We start from the raw sequence: 20,862 nt of genomic DNA on the forward strand, positions 1-20,862 counted from the left end.
GATTGGATTACAATGACACAGGAACAGTGTACTATAGTTGCTGACACTGTGGAAAACAAATGTAGGTATTGTTGTAAGTAAATACCCAATAAATACTTCAGAACCCAGTACAGCACCAAGACCATAATAACCAGCCACTAATTAAAACAAAAAAAGATCCTCATGTCAAGACAGGCTGCGTTCACACAGTGGAATCAGATGGCACCAACAGGCTAAATGTCTGCCAGACTGTCTTTACAACCCGGTCTTTAAACACAATTGCCTAAAAATGATTTACACTTTGGTGTATCTCCATCCTGAATAAAGCATGACTCGATTTAATATACAGCTAGCTATCAAACCAACAAAGAGCAAGACAACCTGTGTAAAGAGCAAGAGAACCTGATAAATAAAACAACAGGCATTGTCTGCATCCCCAATGGCATCCTATTCCATATATAGTGCACTACTTTGATCCAGGGCCCACTATCTAGGGAATAGGATGCCCTTTGGGCTGCAAACATTGCCTGTGACAACTCAGCAGATCAAAGCACAGAGCTTTGCAGTGTAAAATGAGATGAAGATCAAGTAGAAAGAGCTGGTACAGCAAACACAATATTCACTTATGGGCCACGTCCCGAGGGGAAGGAAATGTCCTCTGTGAAAAACAAGAGAGTTAACCTTTTAGATGTTCTACCTCTGTCGGAGTACTCAAATACCAAGACATACCAGGGTTTAATAGTGAATAATAATTTTTATTTTTTTCATTAATTTTTTATTGAACCTTTATTTAACGAGGCAAGTCAGTTAAGAACAAATTGTTATTTACAATGACGGCCTACACTTATTTAATGTGGAACTGTTTTAGGAAGACACACACGCGCGCACACACACACACACACACACACACACACACACACACACACACACACACACACACACACACACACACACACACACACACACACACACACACACACACACAACTCACACTCACGGGTGTCAATTACTGCTGGGAAACACTATGCCTTAATAGCGTAGCCACACTTCAAAAACACAGAGCACCATATCAACTTCTCTCCCCTTCCATTTTGGTATATCTCAGAGGCTACTAGAAACACTCCGTTCCATCAAAAAACACTGTGTTTTTTCCATGCATCCGGAATCAATACGCCCTTTTGTGTGGATTGTGGAAACCCCAAACTGGGGCTATCTCAGGGGCTGGTTCACCATCAAGTATGGCCGGCCTGTTCTCCTTGCCCGGCTGTGCAGCAAGAAGCGTTCTGCTTGCATGAGTGAGTGTCCTGGATAATTGCTCGTAGTGTGGTCTGTCTGACCGGTCGTACAGCTTCCAGGACTCAGCTGACAGCCATCCAACTCTCCTTCTTTCCCTCCTTCTCTTTCTCCCTCCCTCTCTTTCTCCCTCCATCTTTCTCTCTTTCTTTTGCACTTTCTCTTGCTTAACTCTCTCCATCTCTCGCTCTTACTCTCTCTCTCCCTCTTTTTGTTCTGGATTGTATCTCTCTTCCCCCTCTCTTTCTTTCCCTCTCTCCCCCTCTACCGGTCTCTCTCCCCCTCTACCTGTCTCTCTCCCTCTACCTCTCTCTCCCCCTCTACCTGTCTCTCTCCCTCTACCTCCTCTCTCCCCCTCTACCTGTCTCTCCCCCTCTACCTCTCTCCCTCTACCTCTCGCTCTCCCCCTCTACCTGTCTCTCTCCCCCTCTACCTCTACCTCCCTCTCTCACCCTCTACCTCCCTCTCTCGCCCCGTTCTCCCAGGTCCAGACCCCATCAACCCCAGTTCCATGCAGGGTCTTTTATTAGAGGCCATCACATTTTAATGTCACTGGGTATTTAGTCAGGGCCCGCTTGGCGAGACAAAACAAAACACACTTGTGCGGACAGGGGAATAATCAAGCACATGTATTCTTCTGTGTAGGAATGTAGGGGCTTGCAAATAGATGTCATGTAAAAGTAGGAGAAAGCATGAATAAAAGCACTTGGCCCAGCATGGGAAACTCAGAGGAGAGCTAAAAAAAGAACCCGTCAGGTTTTCTCTTCAATAGGAATTGGGGAAATCACATTCTATTACTCAGAGAGGGATAGAAAAAGAGAAGGGGAGAGTTCTCGTGGAGAGGAGGTCAAGAGACGAAGATAGGAATACCAGTGGAAACACTTGATTTGAAACACATGCACAAGGCATTGTTACATCGCACACAGCAAATGATCCTTGATTGAACAGGGCCATTTGTGCCCAGAGGAAGCCGGGACAAGTCTCAGCGTATGCCACTACTTCTACCTCTGTTGTGTCCCCTCTATTTACTTCCCCTCTCACAGGAAAACAGTTGTTTTTGTTCCATTAGGTGGAGAAACTGGTTCCTGCGGTCAAGAGGCAGGAGTTAAACGGGGTTGGATTGTGGTCGAGATAATTAAGCAAACCCTCAACTGTATTAAAGGGTTGTTTTTGTGTTAGTCCAGTGCCCCCCCCCCCCCCCAGTTTTCACTTTGTCATTGTGGGGTATTGTGTGTAGATTGATTTAGATTTATTTTATTTACTACATTTTAGAATAAGGCTGTAACATAAAATGTGGAAAAAGGGAAGAGGTCTGAATACTTTCTGAATGCACTGAATGTTGATGTCAACAGCTGAATTCTCCTTCAGAGGACTTCATGTATCGAGGTTATGATTGGTCCACTATGATGGGACAAAAATTGAAAGAGAGATCGAGAAAAATGGAAGAATAAAGGAGGGGGAAAATGATTCCATAATAAGCCACCAAAACAAAGGAATCCCCTCTGGAACAAAGTGTTATTCAATTGAAAGCACTCAGGTATTTTCTTAATTGACTTAAGCTGTTTACAGTTAATTATTTTAGTGCGAGCAGTTGACCTTCTCATTACACAGCGACCGTTAACATCGTATCACCGGGGGCCCAGTGCCAGTTGGAATCACACATCTGTGTGCCCAGGACGGGAGGTCTGTCTCCCCCTGTTAATGACAGGCCACTCAGCCTTATGGTTCTCTGGCTGCTGGAGGTGCACCTGTAGACTACTGAGGGGTAGATGTTAATGGTTTAAACCCCCCTCCCACCACTCTTCTTCAGACGTTTATTTCAAATGTGTATTAACAAGTGATACTACATGTATTATCTACTTTCAGTGAAACGCTTAGCATTGTTCTTCTAAAGGGAAGACATTTGTACACTATTTGTTATGCTACTGCATGTTATCCAGAGCCGACTCCACCTCCTGGTTTGCTGCACCTGTACAGACCACTGAACTACACCCATTAACAACTATGGTTCATTCTCAAGACGGAAGATTGTAAATAAAGAAATACCTGGATAGAGGTCAATGCAAATTAAAACAACTCCTGTCTATGAACATGAATGTCCGGGTCTGGTTCTAGGATTAGGTCAAGCTGAACCTGAACCTGAGCAGGCCTGGGTTGGACTGGGACAGGGTTGGGCAGTGTCAAGGCTCTCATGTGAGAATGTCCCAGCAGGAGGGCATTCCTTCCCTGGCCTCTCTCGCTCCTCCGTTCTGCCCCAGTAACCTGTGCATCTGTCTGTCAAGCCGGGAGCTTTCACCGACCAGATGAAGACTTGAGAAAAAATGTAGCCCCTAACAGCTGCTTACCGTAACAGAGGAACAGTGGCCGTCAAGAAGGGACTCTTTGTTTTTGCGAACTTGCGACAGAGCAGCGCGGGGCGGCCCGATGTCACATCACTGACCCAGTTGATACTCTGATCTCTCCTGGATTGAGGCAATAAGATAAAGAGTCCCTTGAGAACGACCAATATGGAAAAGGGCCAATCCTGCACCTCTGCGGAATGCTGTCTCATTTCCTGGAATACGAGTGTGCGTTTCATTCATCGAGACCGACTCCACAGCACGTAGGCCCTGAACTAGGCATTCTCCTGTCGTTCTGTTCAGAGGATTTATCAAGTTAAAAACAGATAAGATACACTGAGTAAGTGTGCTGACTGCGTAATGACTTCCTTTCTACACAGCTGAAAGGGACAAAGTGCCGACGCTAACTAAGGGAAAGAGAGGATGGTGGTTTTCACCACCACCAACTACTATAATACTGTAGGCTACAGATTAGACTATACATGACTAGGACTACTACAAGCTTTTCTACATAAACTACAATTGCATCTAGGCTTACTACTAATTGAAGTTTCCACCCTACAGTTTTATAAAGATAATCAACTCTATATATGGATTTTGCAAAACGTTACTTAAAGCTGGATGGGATTTGTACGGTGAAACGGACACATCCGTATATACTGTAATAAAAAACATGCATGATGCTGGATGCTCCTCTCTGTTTCAACATCCGAACAGAACCACTAAGGAGGAGTGGTGCTGTTTCCCAGATGTTAGCTTCAACACCTTTTACTTCTGGATTTTATTTAACAACAAATTCTTATTTACAATGATGGCCTACACAACGGTAGTCAACTAATACGAGTTAAAAACCCTGAGTTGATTTGGAACAATTTACACCAACAATCACCAGTGTTGGCCAATTATCTAGTATTTACAGTGTTAAAGAAACTAAAGGGTTGAAAAGCTAAGCAGCAACAGGACAATATAGACACGTATGGTTTTTCTGTGTACAACTGTTAGCCTATGACTCCCTGCTACACTTCTGCTCAAACATCTTTGTTAACTGATCTCTGCTTTGTTATTATATATGGATAAATAAATGTCCATTGGATCAAATTTCAGAGGAATTCGGCTGTCAGTTCTGGCCAAAATGGAAGCTGAACCAAAAGGGTGTTATTCCCAGGGTCTAACGTGCGGCACAATAAACATACTGTATTCTCTTCCTCCTCCTCTCTCTGGCGTGTCGGCACCCTTCCAGGACGTAAATGGGGCCTGTTTCTAAATCACATATTGGATTTCTCCTAAAGCTTGTAATCACATTAAGTTACAGACAAAATAAAGGGTGAAATCAAGGGAAAGAAATGCTCGGATGAAATGAATTCAAGACATCGGAGTGGCTTAGGAGACCAGAGATGAAGCACCTAATTGCAGTTCAACTTGGGATATTGAGAAATCAGTAATGGTATTTGTTTTCTTTCATAGCTGTAATTACCTACTTGAGAAGATTAATGGCAAAAAATAAAGATCTCTCTGCCAGTCAGTCAATTCTGCAATGAATTGACTCTTTTATTTGTTGTTGTAGAGTAGCAGAGCATGTTAGTGAATGAATGGTCCATACGTCTCATCCTCTAAGCAAGGCACTGAATTGAGTCAAGCTTGTGGGAAGTAATAACTTATTTCAGTAAAGAGATAACCCATACGGTCATCTTAGCACAGGTGTCCTGAAATGGCCTGGACACAGGACTATGTTGGAGCTGCAGAGGACAGTGATTTTAGCAGCAGCTCTGAATATCTGTTATCTAAGACAGGACAATAGAACTTCTACAAATCTGTCGGGGAGTCTCTTTTGCAGAGTGCCTCATGGAGAAAGACTCGTGTTTTATCTCCTGGGTTTTTCCTTTTCCACAGAGCTAGAGAGGGAGCAAAGAGCGGAAAGAACAGTCTGAGTTACCCTACCTGAGAGGAGAAGAGAGGAGGAAAGATGTGAGGAGGGAGAGAGTGAAGGAAGAGAGAGGAAAGGAGGGAGGAAAGAGGTGAAGAGGGAGGAAAGGAAAGAGTTGAGGAGGGAGAGAGAAGAGAGGAGAGAAAGAAGAGAGGAAAGAGGTGAGGCAGGGAGGGAGGGAGGAGGGGAGAGGAGGGAGAAGGAGGGAGGAGGGAGGGAGGGAGAGAGGGAAGAGAGAGAGGGAGGGAGGAGGGAGAGAGGGAAAGAGGAGGGAGAGAGGGAAGAGAGGAGAGGAGGGAAAGAGAGAGGAAAGAGGTGAGGAGGGAGGGAGAGAGAGGGAAGAGAGGAGGAGGGAGGGAGGGAGAGGGAGGGAAGAGAGGAGGGAGGGAGGAGGGAGAGAGGGAGGGAGAGAGAGGGAGAGAGGAGGAGGGAAAGGAGAGAGGAAAGAGGTGAGGAGGGAGAGAGAGGGAAGAGAGGAGAGGAGGGAGAGGAGAGAGGGAAGAGGGAGAGGGAGGGAGGGAGGGAGGGAGGGGGAGAAAGGGAGGGAGGGAGAGGAGGGAAAGAAGAGGAAAGATGTGAGGAGGGAGAGAGGAGGAGGGAAGAGAGGGAAAGGAGAGGAAAGAGGTGAAGGAGGGAGGGAGGGAGGGAGAGAGGGAGGGAGGGAGAGAGGAGAGGAGGGAAAGGGAGAGGAAAGGAGGGAGGGAGGGAGGGAGGGAAAGAAGAGGAAAGGAGGGAGGGGGAGGGAGGGAGGAGAGGAAAGAGGGAGGAGGGAGGAGGGAGGGAGGGGAAGAGGAGGGAGGGAGGAGGGAGGGAGAGGAGGGAGGGAGGGAGAGGGAGGGAGGGAGGAGGGAGGGAGGGAGGGGAGGAGGGAGGGAGAGGGAGGGAGGGAGGGAGAGGGAGAGGGAGAGAGGGAGAGGAGGGAGGAAAGAGAGAGGAAAGAGGTGAGGGAGGGAGGGAGGGAGGGAGGGAGGGAGAGGAGGGAGAAGAGAGAGGAAAGAGGTGAGGAGGGAGGGAGGGGAGAGGGAGGGAGGGAGGAGAGGGAGAGAGAGGGAGGAGAGAGGAAAGAGAGGAAGGGAGAAGGAGGGAAGAAGAGAGGAGGAGGGAGGAGGGAGGGAGGGAGGGAGGGAGGGAGGGGAGGGAGGGAGGGAGGGAGGGAGGGAGGGAGGGAGGGAGGAGGGAGGGAGGGAGGATAGGAGGGAGGGAGAGAGGAGAGGAGGGAGGGAGAGGGAGAGGGAGGAGAGGAAAGAGAGAGAGGAAAGAGGAGAAGAGGTGGGAGGGAGGGAGAGAGGGAGGGGGAGGGAGGGAGGGGAGGGGAGAGGAGGGAGGGAGGGAGGAGGGAGGGAGGGAGGGAGGGAGGGGAGGGAGGGAAAGAGGGAGGGAAAGAGGGAGGGAGGGAAAGAAAGGAAAGAGAGGAGGAAGGAAGGGAAGAGAGGAGAGGAGGGAAAGAGAGAGGAAAGAGGTGAGGAGGGAGGGAGGGAGGGAGGGGGAGGGAGGGGAGGAGGGAGGGAGGGAGGGAGGGGAGGGAGGGAGGGAAAGGGAGGGAGGGAGGGAGGGAGGGGGGAGGGAGAGAGAGCAAAGGAGGGAGGGAGGGAGGGAAAGAAGAGGAAAGATGTGAGGGAAGGAGAGAGGAGGGAGGGAGAGAGGAGGGAGGAGGGAAGAGAGGAAAAGAGGGAGGAGGGAGGGAGAGAGAGGAGAGGGAGGGAGGGAGAGGAAAGGGAGGGAGGGAGGAGGGAAGAGAGGAGGGAAAGAAGAGAGGAAAGAGGTGAGGGAGGGAGGGAGGGAGGTAGGGAGGGAGGAAGAGAGAGGGAAAGAGGTGAGGAGGGAAGGGAGGGAGGAAAGGGAGGGAGGGGGAGGGAGGGAGGGGGAGGGAGGGAAAGAAGAGGAAAGATGTGAGGAAGGAGAGAGGAGGGAGAGAGAACAGGAAGAAGAAAGGACATGAGATAGCAGAGGAGTGGAAAGAGGGATTAGTATTTTGTAGACATGACAAGGACACTAGGTTTTCCTGCAGACCGTATAGGTTTCCTTACAAAGGCAGCATTGTTCCTGTTGTCTGTGGGCCTGCTTGGCTAAAGAGGGATGGCATTGTGTTATCCTGTAATGCTACCTGTGATCTGATCAACGATAGTACTCCATGTTTGGTAAAGTTAGACATAAATATATCACAAATGCTATTAGGCCACCCGCGCCAGTCAATGTTGGCCTGCGTCCTGACGCGAGGACAGCGGGACCAAAGTAGAAACCACTTTATTTAAGACAGCATTCTGGGAGAAAAGGAGAACGAGGGAATGGGGTTATGAAGGGCGAAAAACACCCGTCGTAAAGTAAGTGATTCATGTCTCAGGAAAGAGTGCTGACATAATGCCAAGATGTGTAATTCCAGGTGTTCCCTCTTAGAAATCTATATGCAGCTATTAGAATTGAGTTGTTTCTGATAATCTGCTTGTTTCTTTGAATGTGTGGTCAAATAGAAAGGGATGATATTATAAATCTCCCCTCTTGCGTGTGCACACGCACAAACGCACGTACACACACACACACACACGCACAAACGCACGCACACACGCAAACGCACACAAACGCACACACACAAACACAAACGCACACACACACACGCACGCACAAATGCACACACACACACACACACACACAATCTGAAATGAAGCAGTCAGAAATCCTCACCTGAAACAGGCTTAGACATGACAGACAGGACACAATGTCTTCCTCTTACAGCCTGGAAACAGTCAGGAAGAGATGGTGGTCATGATACAGCAACAAATACATGATTGAGTAGACATTACCACTTCTGCCATCCAAACTACTAAATGCCCGTCTGCAATTACGTTCTCCATTGATGTTTCATGTTGAAAACAGTTTGACAAGCTGCACTGTAGAGCCATATTCTATAGTCAAAATGACAAAAGATGCTTCTGTATACAAATGCACATAAAAACAAAACATCTCCAAGACACAGAAAGTCAAGGATTTCATGTAGCATTAATGTGCATTTCTGGCATCTTAAAATATGTTCCTTTTTCACAGATCCCCCCCCAAAAAAACAGTATCATCAATGATATTTCACAATTACAAAACCCGTCTATAAATGAATGTACTATCAGCTGGCTCTCTCCCATTTCAGAGACAACACAACCACTAGAATATTATGACGTTTGTTTATTCACACATTTTTACATTTACAAATCTGCATATTATGTACATTCAGTAGTTGATGTTGTGGAAGACATATCCATGAGAGAGCTACATAGGAGGGACCAGTAGTTTCTCCTGACTGGGAAGAACTCGGGGGGGGGAGGGGGCTTTAGGTATCTTCCTGGTCAGATCCCATAGACCAGGGTATTCAACTCTGACCCTAATGGTTTTCTGTTCTACCTGATAATTCATTGCACCCACCTGGTGTCCCAGGTCTAAATCAGTCCCTGATTAGAGGGGAATCACCCACCTGGTGTCCCAGGTCTAAATCAGTCCCTGATTAGAGGGGAATCACCCACCTGGTGTCCCAGGTCTAAATCAGTCCCTGATTAGAGGGGAATCACCCACCTGGTGTCCCAGGTCTAAATCAGTCCATGATTAGAGGGGAATCACCCACCTGGTGTCCCAGGTCTAAATCAGTCCATGATTAGAGGGTAATCACCCACCTGGTGTCCCAGGTCTAAATCAGTCCCTGATTAGAGGGGAATCACCCACCTGGTGTTCCAGGTCTAAATCATTCCATGATTAGAGGGGAATCACCCACCTGGTGTCCCAGGTCTAAATCAGTCACTGATTAGAGGGGAATCACCCACCTGGTGTCCCAGGTCTAAATCAGTCCATGATTTAAAGGGAACAATGAAAAAAAAAGCAGTAGAACTGGCTTTGAGGTCCAGAGTTGAGTTTGAGGGCCATAAACCATGTAACCTGGCTGGGAAAAACTCAGGAGCCTTGGGTATCTTCCTGGTCAGATCCCATTGTCCAGGTAAAACTCCTAGCCCTGCAACATATTGCTTTGGGGTGATGTTTCCCCTAAGTAGAGATCTAGGATCAGCTTCCCCTCTTCAAATCCTAACTGTAACCAATACTGGGCGAAATGTAAAACTGACCCAAGATCAGTGACTAGGGGCAACTACACCCTACTCCCAACACAACATAAGACATGTATGAACTGTTCCCTGACTGTAAAGACCCAGAGTCTATTGAACCCCCCCCCCGAGGCTTGTGGAGGCACACAATGCAGGGTGGTGTTCATTACGTACCAAACTGAAGAAAATGGACTCAAACAGGGATGGACTACTTGGACTTGTCCAATAAGAAACACACATTTTTGGTTTCTGTCAGAAATCATATTAAAAAACTTTCCATTGCATGCCCTAATGAACAAGACCCAGGATATGCTGTGAATCACATACAACAATCTCTCTCTCTGCTCACTGTATATAAACAGTCTGTCATACAAAATGTTTTTTAAAATCCAAAATCAGAAAGACATTAAACCACAGGAAATGCAACTGAAGTGTGGTTGTGGGAGGAACAACTAGTGACAGAACTAAAAACTAACTCTAGAATTAGTCTACCTGTCAGCTTAAATTCTGTGATTTGGCCCAAGAGTTTTTCCTGACTACATGACTTGGCCAGGAAAACCTTGGGGCGCTAGTTATGGGCTAAAATATCAGGGGTGTAGTCATTAGTCCAAACAGTGAAAACCAGAGTTTCTATTGGACAAATTCAGCTTGGTCCCTCCCCGTATTGTTCCTTTTTGCAACAGAATCGGCATAATGAATACACCCCAGCCCATGGTTTTTCCTTGTCAGGCAGATGGTTAGAAAAACACTTGTCCATATCTATGATGCTGATCAATAGCAAGCGGTGTTATATATATATACATACATACAGTACCAATCAAACGTTTAGACACACCTACTCATTCTTTATTTTTACTATTTTCTACATTGTGGAATAAGTGTTAAACAAATCAAAATATATTTTATATTTGAGATTCTTCAAAGTAGCCACCCTTTGCCTTGATGACAGCTTTGCACACGCTTGGCATTCTCTCAACCAGCTTCACCTGGAATGCTTTTCCAACAGTCTTGAAGGAGTTCCCAACTATGCTGAGCACTTGTTGGCTGCTTTTTCTTCACTCCGCAGTCCGACTCATCCCAAACCATCTAAATTGGGTTGAAGTCGGGTGATTGTGGAGGCCAGGTCATCTGATGCAGCACTCCATTATTCTCCTTGGTCAAATAGCCCTTACACAGCCTGGAGGTCTGTTTTGTACCTTCTGTATACCAACCCTACCTTGTCACAACACAACTGATTAGCTCAAACACATGAAGGAAAGAAATTCCACAAATTAACAAGGCAATGCCTTGTTGAAATGCATTCCATGAAGCCTAATGAAGCTGGCTGAGAGAATGTGAAGTGTGCAAAGCTGTTATCAAGGCAAAGGGTGGCTACTTGGAAGAATATCAAATATATTTAGATTTAACACTTACTGGTTACTACATGATCCCATGTGTCATTTCATAGTTTAAAAAAATTGTGTTTTACCCCTTTTTCGTAGTGTCCAATAGTTTTTTTTAGTAGCTACTATCTTGTCTCATCGCTACAACTCCCGTACGCGCTTGGGAGAGACGAAGGTTGAAAGTCATGCGTCTTCCGATACACAACCCAACCAAGCCACACTGCTTCTTAACACAGCGCCATCCAACCTGGAAGTCAGCCGCACCAATGTGTCGGAGGAAACACCGCGCACCTGGCAATCTTGGTTAGCGTGCACTGCGCCCGGCCCGCCACAGGAGTCGCGATGAGACAAGGATATCCCTACCGGCCGAGCCCTCCCTAACCCGGACGGACGACGCTAGGCCAATTGTGCATCGCCCCACAGACCTGGAATGAGTAGGTTTGTCCAAACTTTTGACTGGTACTACATATATACACCACACACACAAATAAAAACAAACTCCTTTCATTAACTAAGGATGGAGGATCAACCTGCATTTCAACATTTCTACCAGTTGGTTAAGGTAGGGGTAGGCAACTCAAACCGCGGGCAGATTTTTGTCGGAGCGGATGGTCGCAACGTCAGAACATATTTCTAATAATTTGTGCACTGCAAATTGAACACAACTAATCCCAAAAATAAATCGTTATTTTCAAGTACAATTTCATACCTTGAGACACAATCATTTATTTATGGAAATACTTTAACTGATTTCCTAAATTAAATTTGTTTTTAGCTGAATTCCAGTTGATTTGTCTTTTTTGACCCAAAAGGAAAATCCTGAGGGCTCGCGGCCCTGTTGCCGACCCCTGTTTTAAAGTCTCTGCAACAGAATAATGTGCTGTCGAAAAGTATTCAAAGTGAATTAGAAAAGTCTGCGCTTATAATTCAAATCAAATCTAAGGTAGGGAGCAGAGTACTGCCGTTTGACCACAGGCCAGATGCAAATTAAACAAAACATTGCATCAGCAAGAGGAAGACCTCTACCACCTCTTTATGTCTGTTCAGAATTACAACGCAGACATCACTTTGAAATGTTGGCCAAAAAACTATGCAAATACTGTCTTTGAAATCATGCAAAAATCTATGGAAACACCATTCATTAATATCAGTGACAATCAAAGTGATGGGGAAAAAATCTTAACACAAATGTGAACAAATATGATTTAAAAACAGGGCCATTGACATTTAAACACAAATTCACTTATTTTATTCTTAACCCAATACCCGTTCCATCTCCCACAAAGTAAAAATAATTAACTAAATATTCAGTTTCAAAAATACACGTGCGTATCTTCTAAAACTCTTAAAAGACACGCCAACACATAGAAAACCAACACATGGGTCACATCAACAGCACACAATACCATCCAACAAACTCCAAATACATTAATACAAGAGATCATCGCTTAAATAATTCTAGAAAAATATCTGCTGTACATATATGACATTTATTTACATAGTTTTTTTAAAAACGATGTTTTGTCTGTACATGGTAACCATTGCAGACAGACTTCACCGAGCCGTGCTGGATGACTCATCCTGTGAACACCTACTAGAAATGTGGGAAACTCAGGCCTTCCCTCTACTGAAAACCCTCCTCAGTATCACTCACTTGTGAATCCTTCAATAAATCAGGTCAAAACGGGTCTACTTTAGCCAACTCAAGCTTGAGTTAACTCAACACTGAGCTTTTGTAATACTTGAATAATTAAGAGGTTTTGATAACCTGATTATTTGAAATGCTGTATCACAAGATTGACCCATTCTGCAACAAGTTTTACACATAAAAAAAGACTGTCAGTCTGACAAACCTTTCTCTCTCGTGCTCAACTTGCCCAGATTTACCAAAGCAAAGAAATGTTGGCGTCTTCATGAAAACTAATAGGAACACTTCATCTCCACAAAAACAATCATTGGCTTGATGTGGACTGAAATCTGACATACATTATGGGTAACAAGACAGCAGCGAATCGCCGGTCATCTCATTTCTATCAAAACAAGCTTTATTCCACAACAGGAAGTAGGACTGCACCCCTTCACCAACCATTCATCATGATTGAAACAAAGCCCTACTTGAAACATTGCCACCTGTTCCCATCCATCCAATTCAGTCGTCCATCCAAAGACGTAATGCTGCTAACGCGGTTCGAAACACGGTCGAGAGAGAAAGATCCTCCGTCTCCATCCGGCAACGTGTTACAAAGTGACCTCTGGAGGTTGTACAAAAACCTGGTCCTCCACCTCCTCCAGGCTTCAGACAACGGAAGGTAGCACAATGCTTGCATAGTCTGATGAAAGGAGAGAACAACGTTCTCCGTCTGCCTGGTTCGTGTGGTATATAAAAAACAAAACTCTTGTTATCACACATTGTCAAACTTGTGTTTTAGGTAGTCTTTCATGACCTTGGCAATGGGCAGGTCCTCCAGAAACGTCAAGCTCTGGAGACCTATGTGATGCCGGATGTTTATCCGACACATGTCCTGCAAAGTCCTGGGTTGTCCTGAAAAGATACAACACATCTGTTAAAGAGATCAAAGCAGATCGCCCTTTTCCACAACAGGACAGTAAGAACAGCTCATTCTACCAATGGTGTGTATGAAATAAAAGGTTGAAGTTAAGCGTGTTTTCATAACTAATCTTGCACAAAAGACTGAGGATGTACAAGGTGAGCAGAAGACTGGACGTCCCGCTGTTACAGGAGAGCCAGGGTGAGTCAGACAAGCATGTCTAGTGCCAATTAGCTGCTTTCACTTTGATTCATGACGTTTGACTCTGAAACAAGCAGCTGGTCAGTAAGCTCCCTCTCACTGGGACTTTAGATTATTCCACACTTCAAATGGGACAATAATGAGCCTTTCAAAACATGTTTCCCAAATGATCAGGCAGCTCAAGGCCAAACACCCTCTTATTGGCAGTTTTAAAATGTTTAGGAATCTATTAGCATCCAGGAAGCTAGCTCTGGAGTGTTATCAGTCTAATGGGGTTAGAGAAAAAATTAAATCTCTCTCACACAAGGGCAGGATCCAACCCAGCTGGATGGCCTCTCTCCCTGTCACCACAACCATACTGTCGTCTGTCCCTGTCACCACAACCATACTGTCCTCTGTCCCTGTCACCACAACCATACTGTCCTCGTCTGTCCCCGTCACCACAACCATACTGTCCTCGTCTCTCCCAGTCACCACAACCATACTGTCCTCGTCTCTCCCCGTCACCACAACCATACTGTCCTCGTCTCCCCGTCACCACAACCATACTGTCCTCGTCTCTCCCCGTCACCACAACCAAACTGTCCTCGTCTCTCCCCGTCACCACAACCATACTGTCCCTGTCTCTCCCCGTCACCACAACCATAGTCACCACAACCATACTGTCCTCGTCTGTCACCACAACCATACTGTCCTCGTCTCTCCCCGTCACCACAACCATACTGTCCTCGTCTCTCCCCGTCACCACAACCATACTGTCCTCGTCTCTCCCCGTCACCACAACCATACTGTCCTCGTCTCTCCCCGTCACCACAACCATACTGTCCTCGTCTCTCCCCGTCACCACAACCATACTGTCCTCGTCTCTCCCCGTCACCACAACCATACTGTCCTCGTCTCTCCCCGTCACCACAACCATACTGTCCTCGTCTCTCCCCGTCACCACAACCATACTGTCCTCTCTGTGTGTCTGCAGTCTCCAGAACTAAGCTGTCCTTTCCTTTCTCCAGGTGAAACTGAACTAAAATCTCAAACCGGTGCGACAGCACGGCACAGTGGTAGTGCTTTCTCCACTCTTCAACTATAGGCTACCCCTTCATCCACATTCCACACTGTCTAAATAAAGACAAATCATATGGAAGATGAGTAACACTTCTCCTTTACAACCAAAGGCTTCAAGACAATCATTTATAGACTACAGGTGAAATATCAGTGTTGGTGAACCAACTTCAGCCAAGGTAAGTGTGAAATAATGTTTGGTTGTATTTCAACTTTTAAAAGACATTCTGGTTTCCATTTCATCTCTGTACATCTATCTAGTTGAGATGTCAGTGTTGGCAGCGACAGCCCTGGATGTAGCTAGGGGGCCGACGCTCTGCTCCCCAACCAACCCACCTGAGAAACAACCTACGGAAAACACCACACATCTATGGCATAATATACAATGAGCTTCATAAGAGCTGGGTGCCATTCATCCTTCAACAAGGCCCTGCTAGCCGCAGCAGATGGGTTCACCCACTGAGGTAGTCAGTGTAATCAATAAGGGGGGATATGTGATCTGGCTGATCGTTTGCTATGGTCTGAATGAATAGAGGGGTCTGACTTCACATGGCTGTCAGTCTGAAATAGCACAGCAGGTCTTCGTCCCAAATGGCCACCCCATTCGCTACATAGTGCACTACTTTTGACCAGAGCCCTATGGGGAATATACAGTATAGGGTGCCATTTGGGAGCAGCCCAGAGCTCTTTGATATCTCCATATCAAAGTTCAGTGAGAAACACAGAGGAATGCAGCAGGGCATTGTGCCTCTCTAAAATGATTTCTGCTTCAGGTAACATCGTGCCACCCCCCCCAACAGAAGACTGGTCATTATAAAACCATGACAACGCTCCCTGTCCCTATGTTTCTGGAGGTTCTTTTTCTCCTCTCAACTTACAATCTCGCTCCAACACTTCCTGAAACAGACTTGAAGCGTTTCCATCGCCCGGTCCTGTTTTGACTTCATGTTTCTGTTCAGGTTCATAGAAAGCCCTCATTTACTTTACTGGTCTGATGTGCACAAATGTTTTTGACAACCAACAACGAATATGTTAAGTTGTATTGATACATTGGCAATTATATTTAACTCATCTTCGGATGTTCATTTTAGGGCGTCATCGTTCTGCCTGTCTGATAAAGCAATCTAGGGGAAACGCTGAGTCCCAGTCAAGCCATGACATTATATTAAAAGCAGTGTTTATATCCACTAGCGATACGTTACCAGTACTGCTAACAGCCCAGTGTCCCCAGACGGTGCCCCTCCCAAGACTTACTGGTGACCTCCTGTAGGAAGTCCAGGCAGGGCCGGCTGATGCCCGACATGCTCGACGACACCGCCACGGGAGTCTGGCCCTCGTAGTTCCTTGTGTTGGTGTCGGCGCCGTACTTGTAAAGCATCTGAGCACACAGCACGTCGTCTCTTAGTGCCGATAGGTGCAACGGGGTCTGCCCGTCCTCGAGGCGACCCAGGTTAGTGTCCGCACCCCGCTGCAGGAACATACGACAGTAGGAATGATTCCCCTTGATGACGGCGTAGCGCAGCAGGAAGCCATTTTGAATGTCGATGTTGGCGCTGTGGTCCAGCAGGATTCTCACGCAGCTGGAGCGCTCACGGATGATAGCGAGTTGGAGGGGCGTGGTGCCCTTGTCGCTGAGGGGATCCACCTCGGCACGGAACTCAAGGAGGAGCCGCACGAAAGAGTCGCGGCCATAGTGGGCAGCCACATGCAGCGGCGTCCAGCCATCGTTGCTCTTGGCATTGATGATGTCGCTGCGGAAGTCCGACTCCAGCATGAGGCGGGCGATGCGCGCACGGCCGTGCATGGCGGCATAGTGGAGCGCCGTGAAGCCGCCGATGAAGTCCTTTACTGTGGGGTCAGCTGCGGGGGAGATAGACAGGGGACAAGGGGGGGGGGTGAGGGGAACTGTCTTCTACAGGCTCTTTATTACAACAGAAAATGGCACATTCAGTTAAAACACTAACAAATAAAAATCAGAGAGAGAGGAGAAACAAGAGGATGGATTATTGAGTGACAGCTGCGTAAAACATTTTAGGGACAATCTGCAATTACTACATCCATTTCTGAACTTAAATTAATTATATGTTTCCATTGATTTTTGAAGAATATAACTTATGCCTCATGAGCGCAGTTCAACTATCATACCTCATCAGAACCAATAATATAAGCTTGTTTTACTCCAATGTTTGTAAACAAAGTAAATGTAAACAATCGCTACACAGCCTAAAAAAAATGGTTTAAACTATACTTTGATATGACGGACGGTCAGTCCTTGCATCCATTGCTCCGTCTATGAATTTGAGGGTGGTTACAGTTCAACAGTCCCACCTCTCAGCTTTTTACCAAAACAGGAGTGGGGATTCCACTGTGTTATTATTTCATCTGCTGATTGCCACTTTAAAGTCTGCTGTGGTGTGAAAGGAAAGAGTGGGCAGGCAGATGCTGGAGCATTAGAACAATTAGCATCAGTGAGACATTAGAGTGTGAAAGCGGGGTCAGGGGTTAAAGTCCTGCTATTTCAATTAGCCAAGGCCGAGAGTGCAGGTAATGACCACGTCAGTGTCTGCTAGGGCCTAGGCTAAATCCAGAGTGGAATTTTCCATTCAAACAGCCTTGTTAAAAATGACTGGCTCCCCTCTCATCCAACATAAATCCATTAGGTAGGCTGTTTGACTGACCAGCAAAGAGATTATTTTTAGCGTATCGTTAAATTATTTTAGACAATTAAGTCAAGGGTAACAAAATACTCTCTTGCTTTGTTGGTTATGCATACATTTCAACAGTCTAATTTTTCTGCGCATAATCCAGAATAAACCCTTGACTCGTCCAATGAGCTCTTCAGAGAAAACAGTTACTGAGAGACTTGGTCTACAGCGCCCTCTGGACTTGATGTAATGATCACTGCATCCACATGATTTGGAATCAAAATCTGTACACATTTTAATAGTGTTAAATAAAAACAATAAATGACTGCAACACTTTTCCATCATAATTTCACAAAATGAACATGATTTTCACTCTGCTCAGAAGCATAATGTTAAACTGCTATAGGGTAAAGTTTCCTCTAGGTTCAGATCTAGGATGAGCTTCCCCCTCCCCAGTCCTAACCTTAACCATTAGTGGGGAAAATGCCAAACCGAACCAAGATCAGCATCTAGGGGCAACTTCACCCTACAGCCTATATACCATGTTAGAATGACCTGGGAGTGAAGCTGTGGAGAAGATAAACTGCTGCCATTCCCAGACTGGTTATATACTGCCATCTATAGACCAACAATTCAAAGGTGGAGTTTGATTCAGGTTGCACTGTCATGGTGCACCAATATGAAATATATCTCAAACAAACAGCACATGTGAAAGGATAATCATTATGAACAAATATGTGATTAGATTACTGATATAAAGCCACTGAATGGATGCATGTAGCATCATATGGCAGACCCTTGATGTGTGACAACCATTTCCTCTGCTAGTCTCCTTTTCTTTGTGAACATGGATTCTGACAAATCCTTTCACCGACCTTGTCACCAGGCCAGTTGTGAAAAGTCTTTCCACCCATCTCTACTGACACTTCACCTCCATTGGTTTCAATTTAGCCATGACTATAACCTCGGGGGCTTTTTGAGCTCTGCCAAGGAAAAAGAACGAAGGCGGAACACTGCATTCAACATGTGACAACAGCACAGAAGGCTGCTAAAGGGAGGACGGCTCATAAAAATAAATAATGGCTGGAACGGAGCAAATGGAATCCAACACATGGAAACCATGTGTATGATACAATTCCACTGACTCCGCTCCAGCTATTAGTAGGAGCCCGTCCTATCCAATTAAGGTGCGCCCAACCTCGTGTGGACCAAAACCCCAGACCCCCGTATTCACCTCCGTGCTCCAGGAAGACCCGGACACATCTCTCCTTCCCCTTGGCAGCGGAGAAGTGGAGCAGGGTCCACCCGTTGGCATCACGGATCTTCGGAGAGTAGCCTTGCTCCAGCATCTTCCTGACAGTGTACACATCCCCCGCTGCCACTGCAGCCTGGAGCAAAGACAGTACAAACCAAGAGCATTAGCATTCATCTTTAGCATAAGCAGTCATTTACCAGTGGGAAATGCTAACAGTAGAGTAGACCATCTTGGTATTAAGTGTCTTTGCCTGTATCTGCAGCTCCTCTTGAAGCTCGGGGTTCCTTCTACAGTGATGGTTCAGCATCCTGTTACATCTCGTAAGGGGAGGGGTCATCCACACCTAGTCCTCTGTCTGGAGAGTTGAGACAGTAAACACATAAGCTGCATCACTTAATTTGGGTTATTAGTCAAAAATAGCTAGGCCTTCGTTTTGATAACAGTACATCATCATGGATACATTTGTGTTATTGGTATAAATCAGCTGACTATACATTAGCAGGTTTTCTAAATCCAACTGTTCCGCTGGGATCAAAAGCCGTTGCACATTCTAGTTCTAGCACATCTCATTCAACGAACCAAGTGCTTGAGGGGTGCTTGAGGGGTGCTCGGGTGGAATAGAGGAAATCTGTTAGACAACTGGGGGTCCCCACTGCACTATACCACAGTGGTCACCAGCTCTGGTGATCAGTTGAAACAGGTAGGCTATTTGATGCTTGGCAGGAACCAGGGTTGGTGACCACCGCAGCACCACTTCTAGGTGCGCATAACACTTGTATACTTTATGGACCCTATGGTATTCCATACTGAACAGCAGCAGATAGATGTTCACCTTTTGTCAAGCTTGATTATGTAGTTAAGACAATTTTCATGTGTCTCTCTTGCGCAACAGTACGACAGACAGATAAGAACTCCACTCAAATGGATTGTGGGCTAGCACAGACTCTGAAAAAAAACCCAAAGACAATTTAATGAGTGTTCACATTCATCAGTTTATATTACCCAATAGAAGGCATTAAAAAACATACTGCATTGACAATCATAACATTATGACAGCAACTGAGAAATGGGAATAGCTAAACATTTCACATAAATGTAATGTTAGCTATACCTGCAGCTAGCTTCTATCCAAATGGGATGGCGGTATGATAGCTATAACTACCTAGATAACGTTGAATGTAAAAACAAGCAAGCTAGTAGGCTAATTGCTTACAATACGATACAAACAAAAGCTAACTAGTAGAGCTTACTTGCTAACAGTTAGATTGCTACCTGTATTGGAAGCTCGGCTGCTGCCTTTCGTCTTCCAAATTAGGGCAATGTTGTAGCTATAGCGGTGTTCTTTAAAGCTAGACTAGACAATGCATTTCAGACAAAGTTTAATTTAAAATAATCCACAGCAACCTAGTTATCCAAGTAGCCATTGGCCAGCTAATAGTTAGCTAACTATGTACTCAAACAATGGAATGTTAGCTAACGTTAGCTAGCTAGTACTGCGACCCCAACTTGTTCTACTCCTTTCTGACTTATTTTAATTATATATCTACATGCCCACAAACTACGGCATGATACTACGGTACACTGCGCTTATATATTGCTATATATACACACAATTCCCTTTTAAGGAAGAAATTAATCGATCAACTACTGCTGGTTAGCAATTAGCCTAAATCGTTACCCAGTTTTTCAAGCTACTAGGAATGCATTGGATTTCAGAGTTTTAAAACATTTGTAACAATTTAATAGCTATGTGAACATGTGCACGACTCGAGAAGGCAACCATACTTCAACTACACAAGGTAGGTGTTAGCTAGCTTTGATGAATTAATGCATTATTCTTACTTAAAATAAGAAGCTAGCAGGCTTGCTAGCCATTCTCCACCGATGCGAACACCCAATTTCAACGGGCTTGTTTTAGCCAATCAGGCACAAGGAGCGAGGAATTTGAGCTGTCAAATCAGCATCCTTCTGCAAAACTTTATGAACTTCAGTCTGTTTAGCTCGATTTCTAACAAAGTAGGCCAACGGATTCTATGGCTATAATTCTTCTCATTGTTAACACAATAGAATGAGTGAACTCCTTCCCAATTTTCCACGAAATGTTATCGCACGCTATACTTCCGTGTTCAGTCACGTGGTGCACTGTCTGTACACAACACAGCC

The 20,862-nt window shown here is 45.6% G+C and overlaps 1 protein-coding gene across 2 annotated transcripts; it reads right to left on the reverse strand.

The window, feature by feature from the left end:
- Nucleotides 1–12,210: 12,210 nt before the first annotated feature.
- asb7 (ankyrin repeat and SOCS box containing 7) lies at nt 12,211–20,828 on the reverse strand. Of its 2 annotated transcripts, XM_042319037.1 has the most exons (6): nt 20,542–20,828; nt 19,532–19,644; nt 18,950–19,054; nt 18,679–18,832; nt 16,054–16,659; nt 12,211–13,532 (listed from the first exon to the last, which is right to left on the reverse strand). In XM_042319037.1, the coding sequence occupies exons 3-6, from the start codon at nt 19,034–19,036 to the stop codon at nt 13,393–13,395; spliced, it is 987 nt and encodes a 328-aa protein (XP_042174971.1). In that variant the 5' UTR covers nt 19,037–19,054; nt 19,532–19,644; nt 20,542–20,828; the 3' UTR covers nt 12,211–13,392. The 2 variants fall into 2 exon arrangements, with proteins under 2 accessions (XP_042174971.1, XP_042174972.1); XM_042319038.1 differs by lacking the exon at nt 19,532–19,644.
- Nucleotides 20,829–20,862: the final 34 nt, after the last annotated feature.

This window comes from Oncorhynchus tshawytscha, unplaced genomic scaffold, assembly GCF_018296145.1.
Source record: "Oncorhynchus tshawytscha isolate Ot180627B unplaced genomic scaffold, Otsh_v2.0 Un_contig_57_pilon_pilon, whole genome shotgun sequence".
Lineage (NCBI taxonomy): Eukaryota > Metazoa > Chordata > Actinopteri > Salmoniformes > Salmonidae > Oncorhynchus > Oncorhynchus tshawytscha.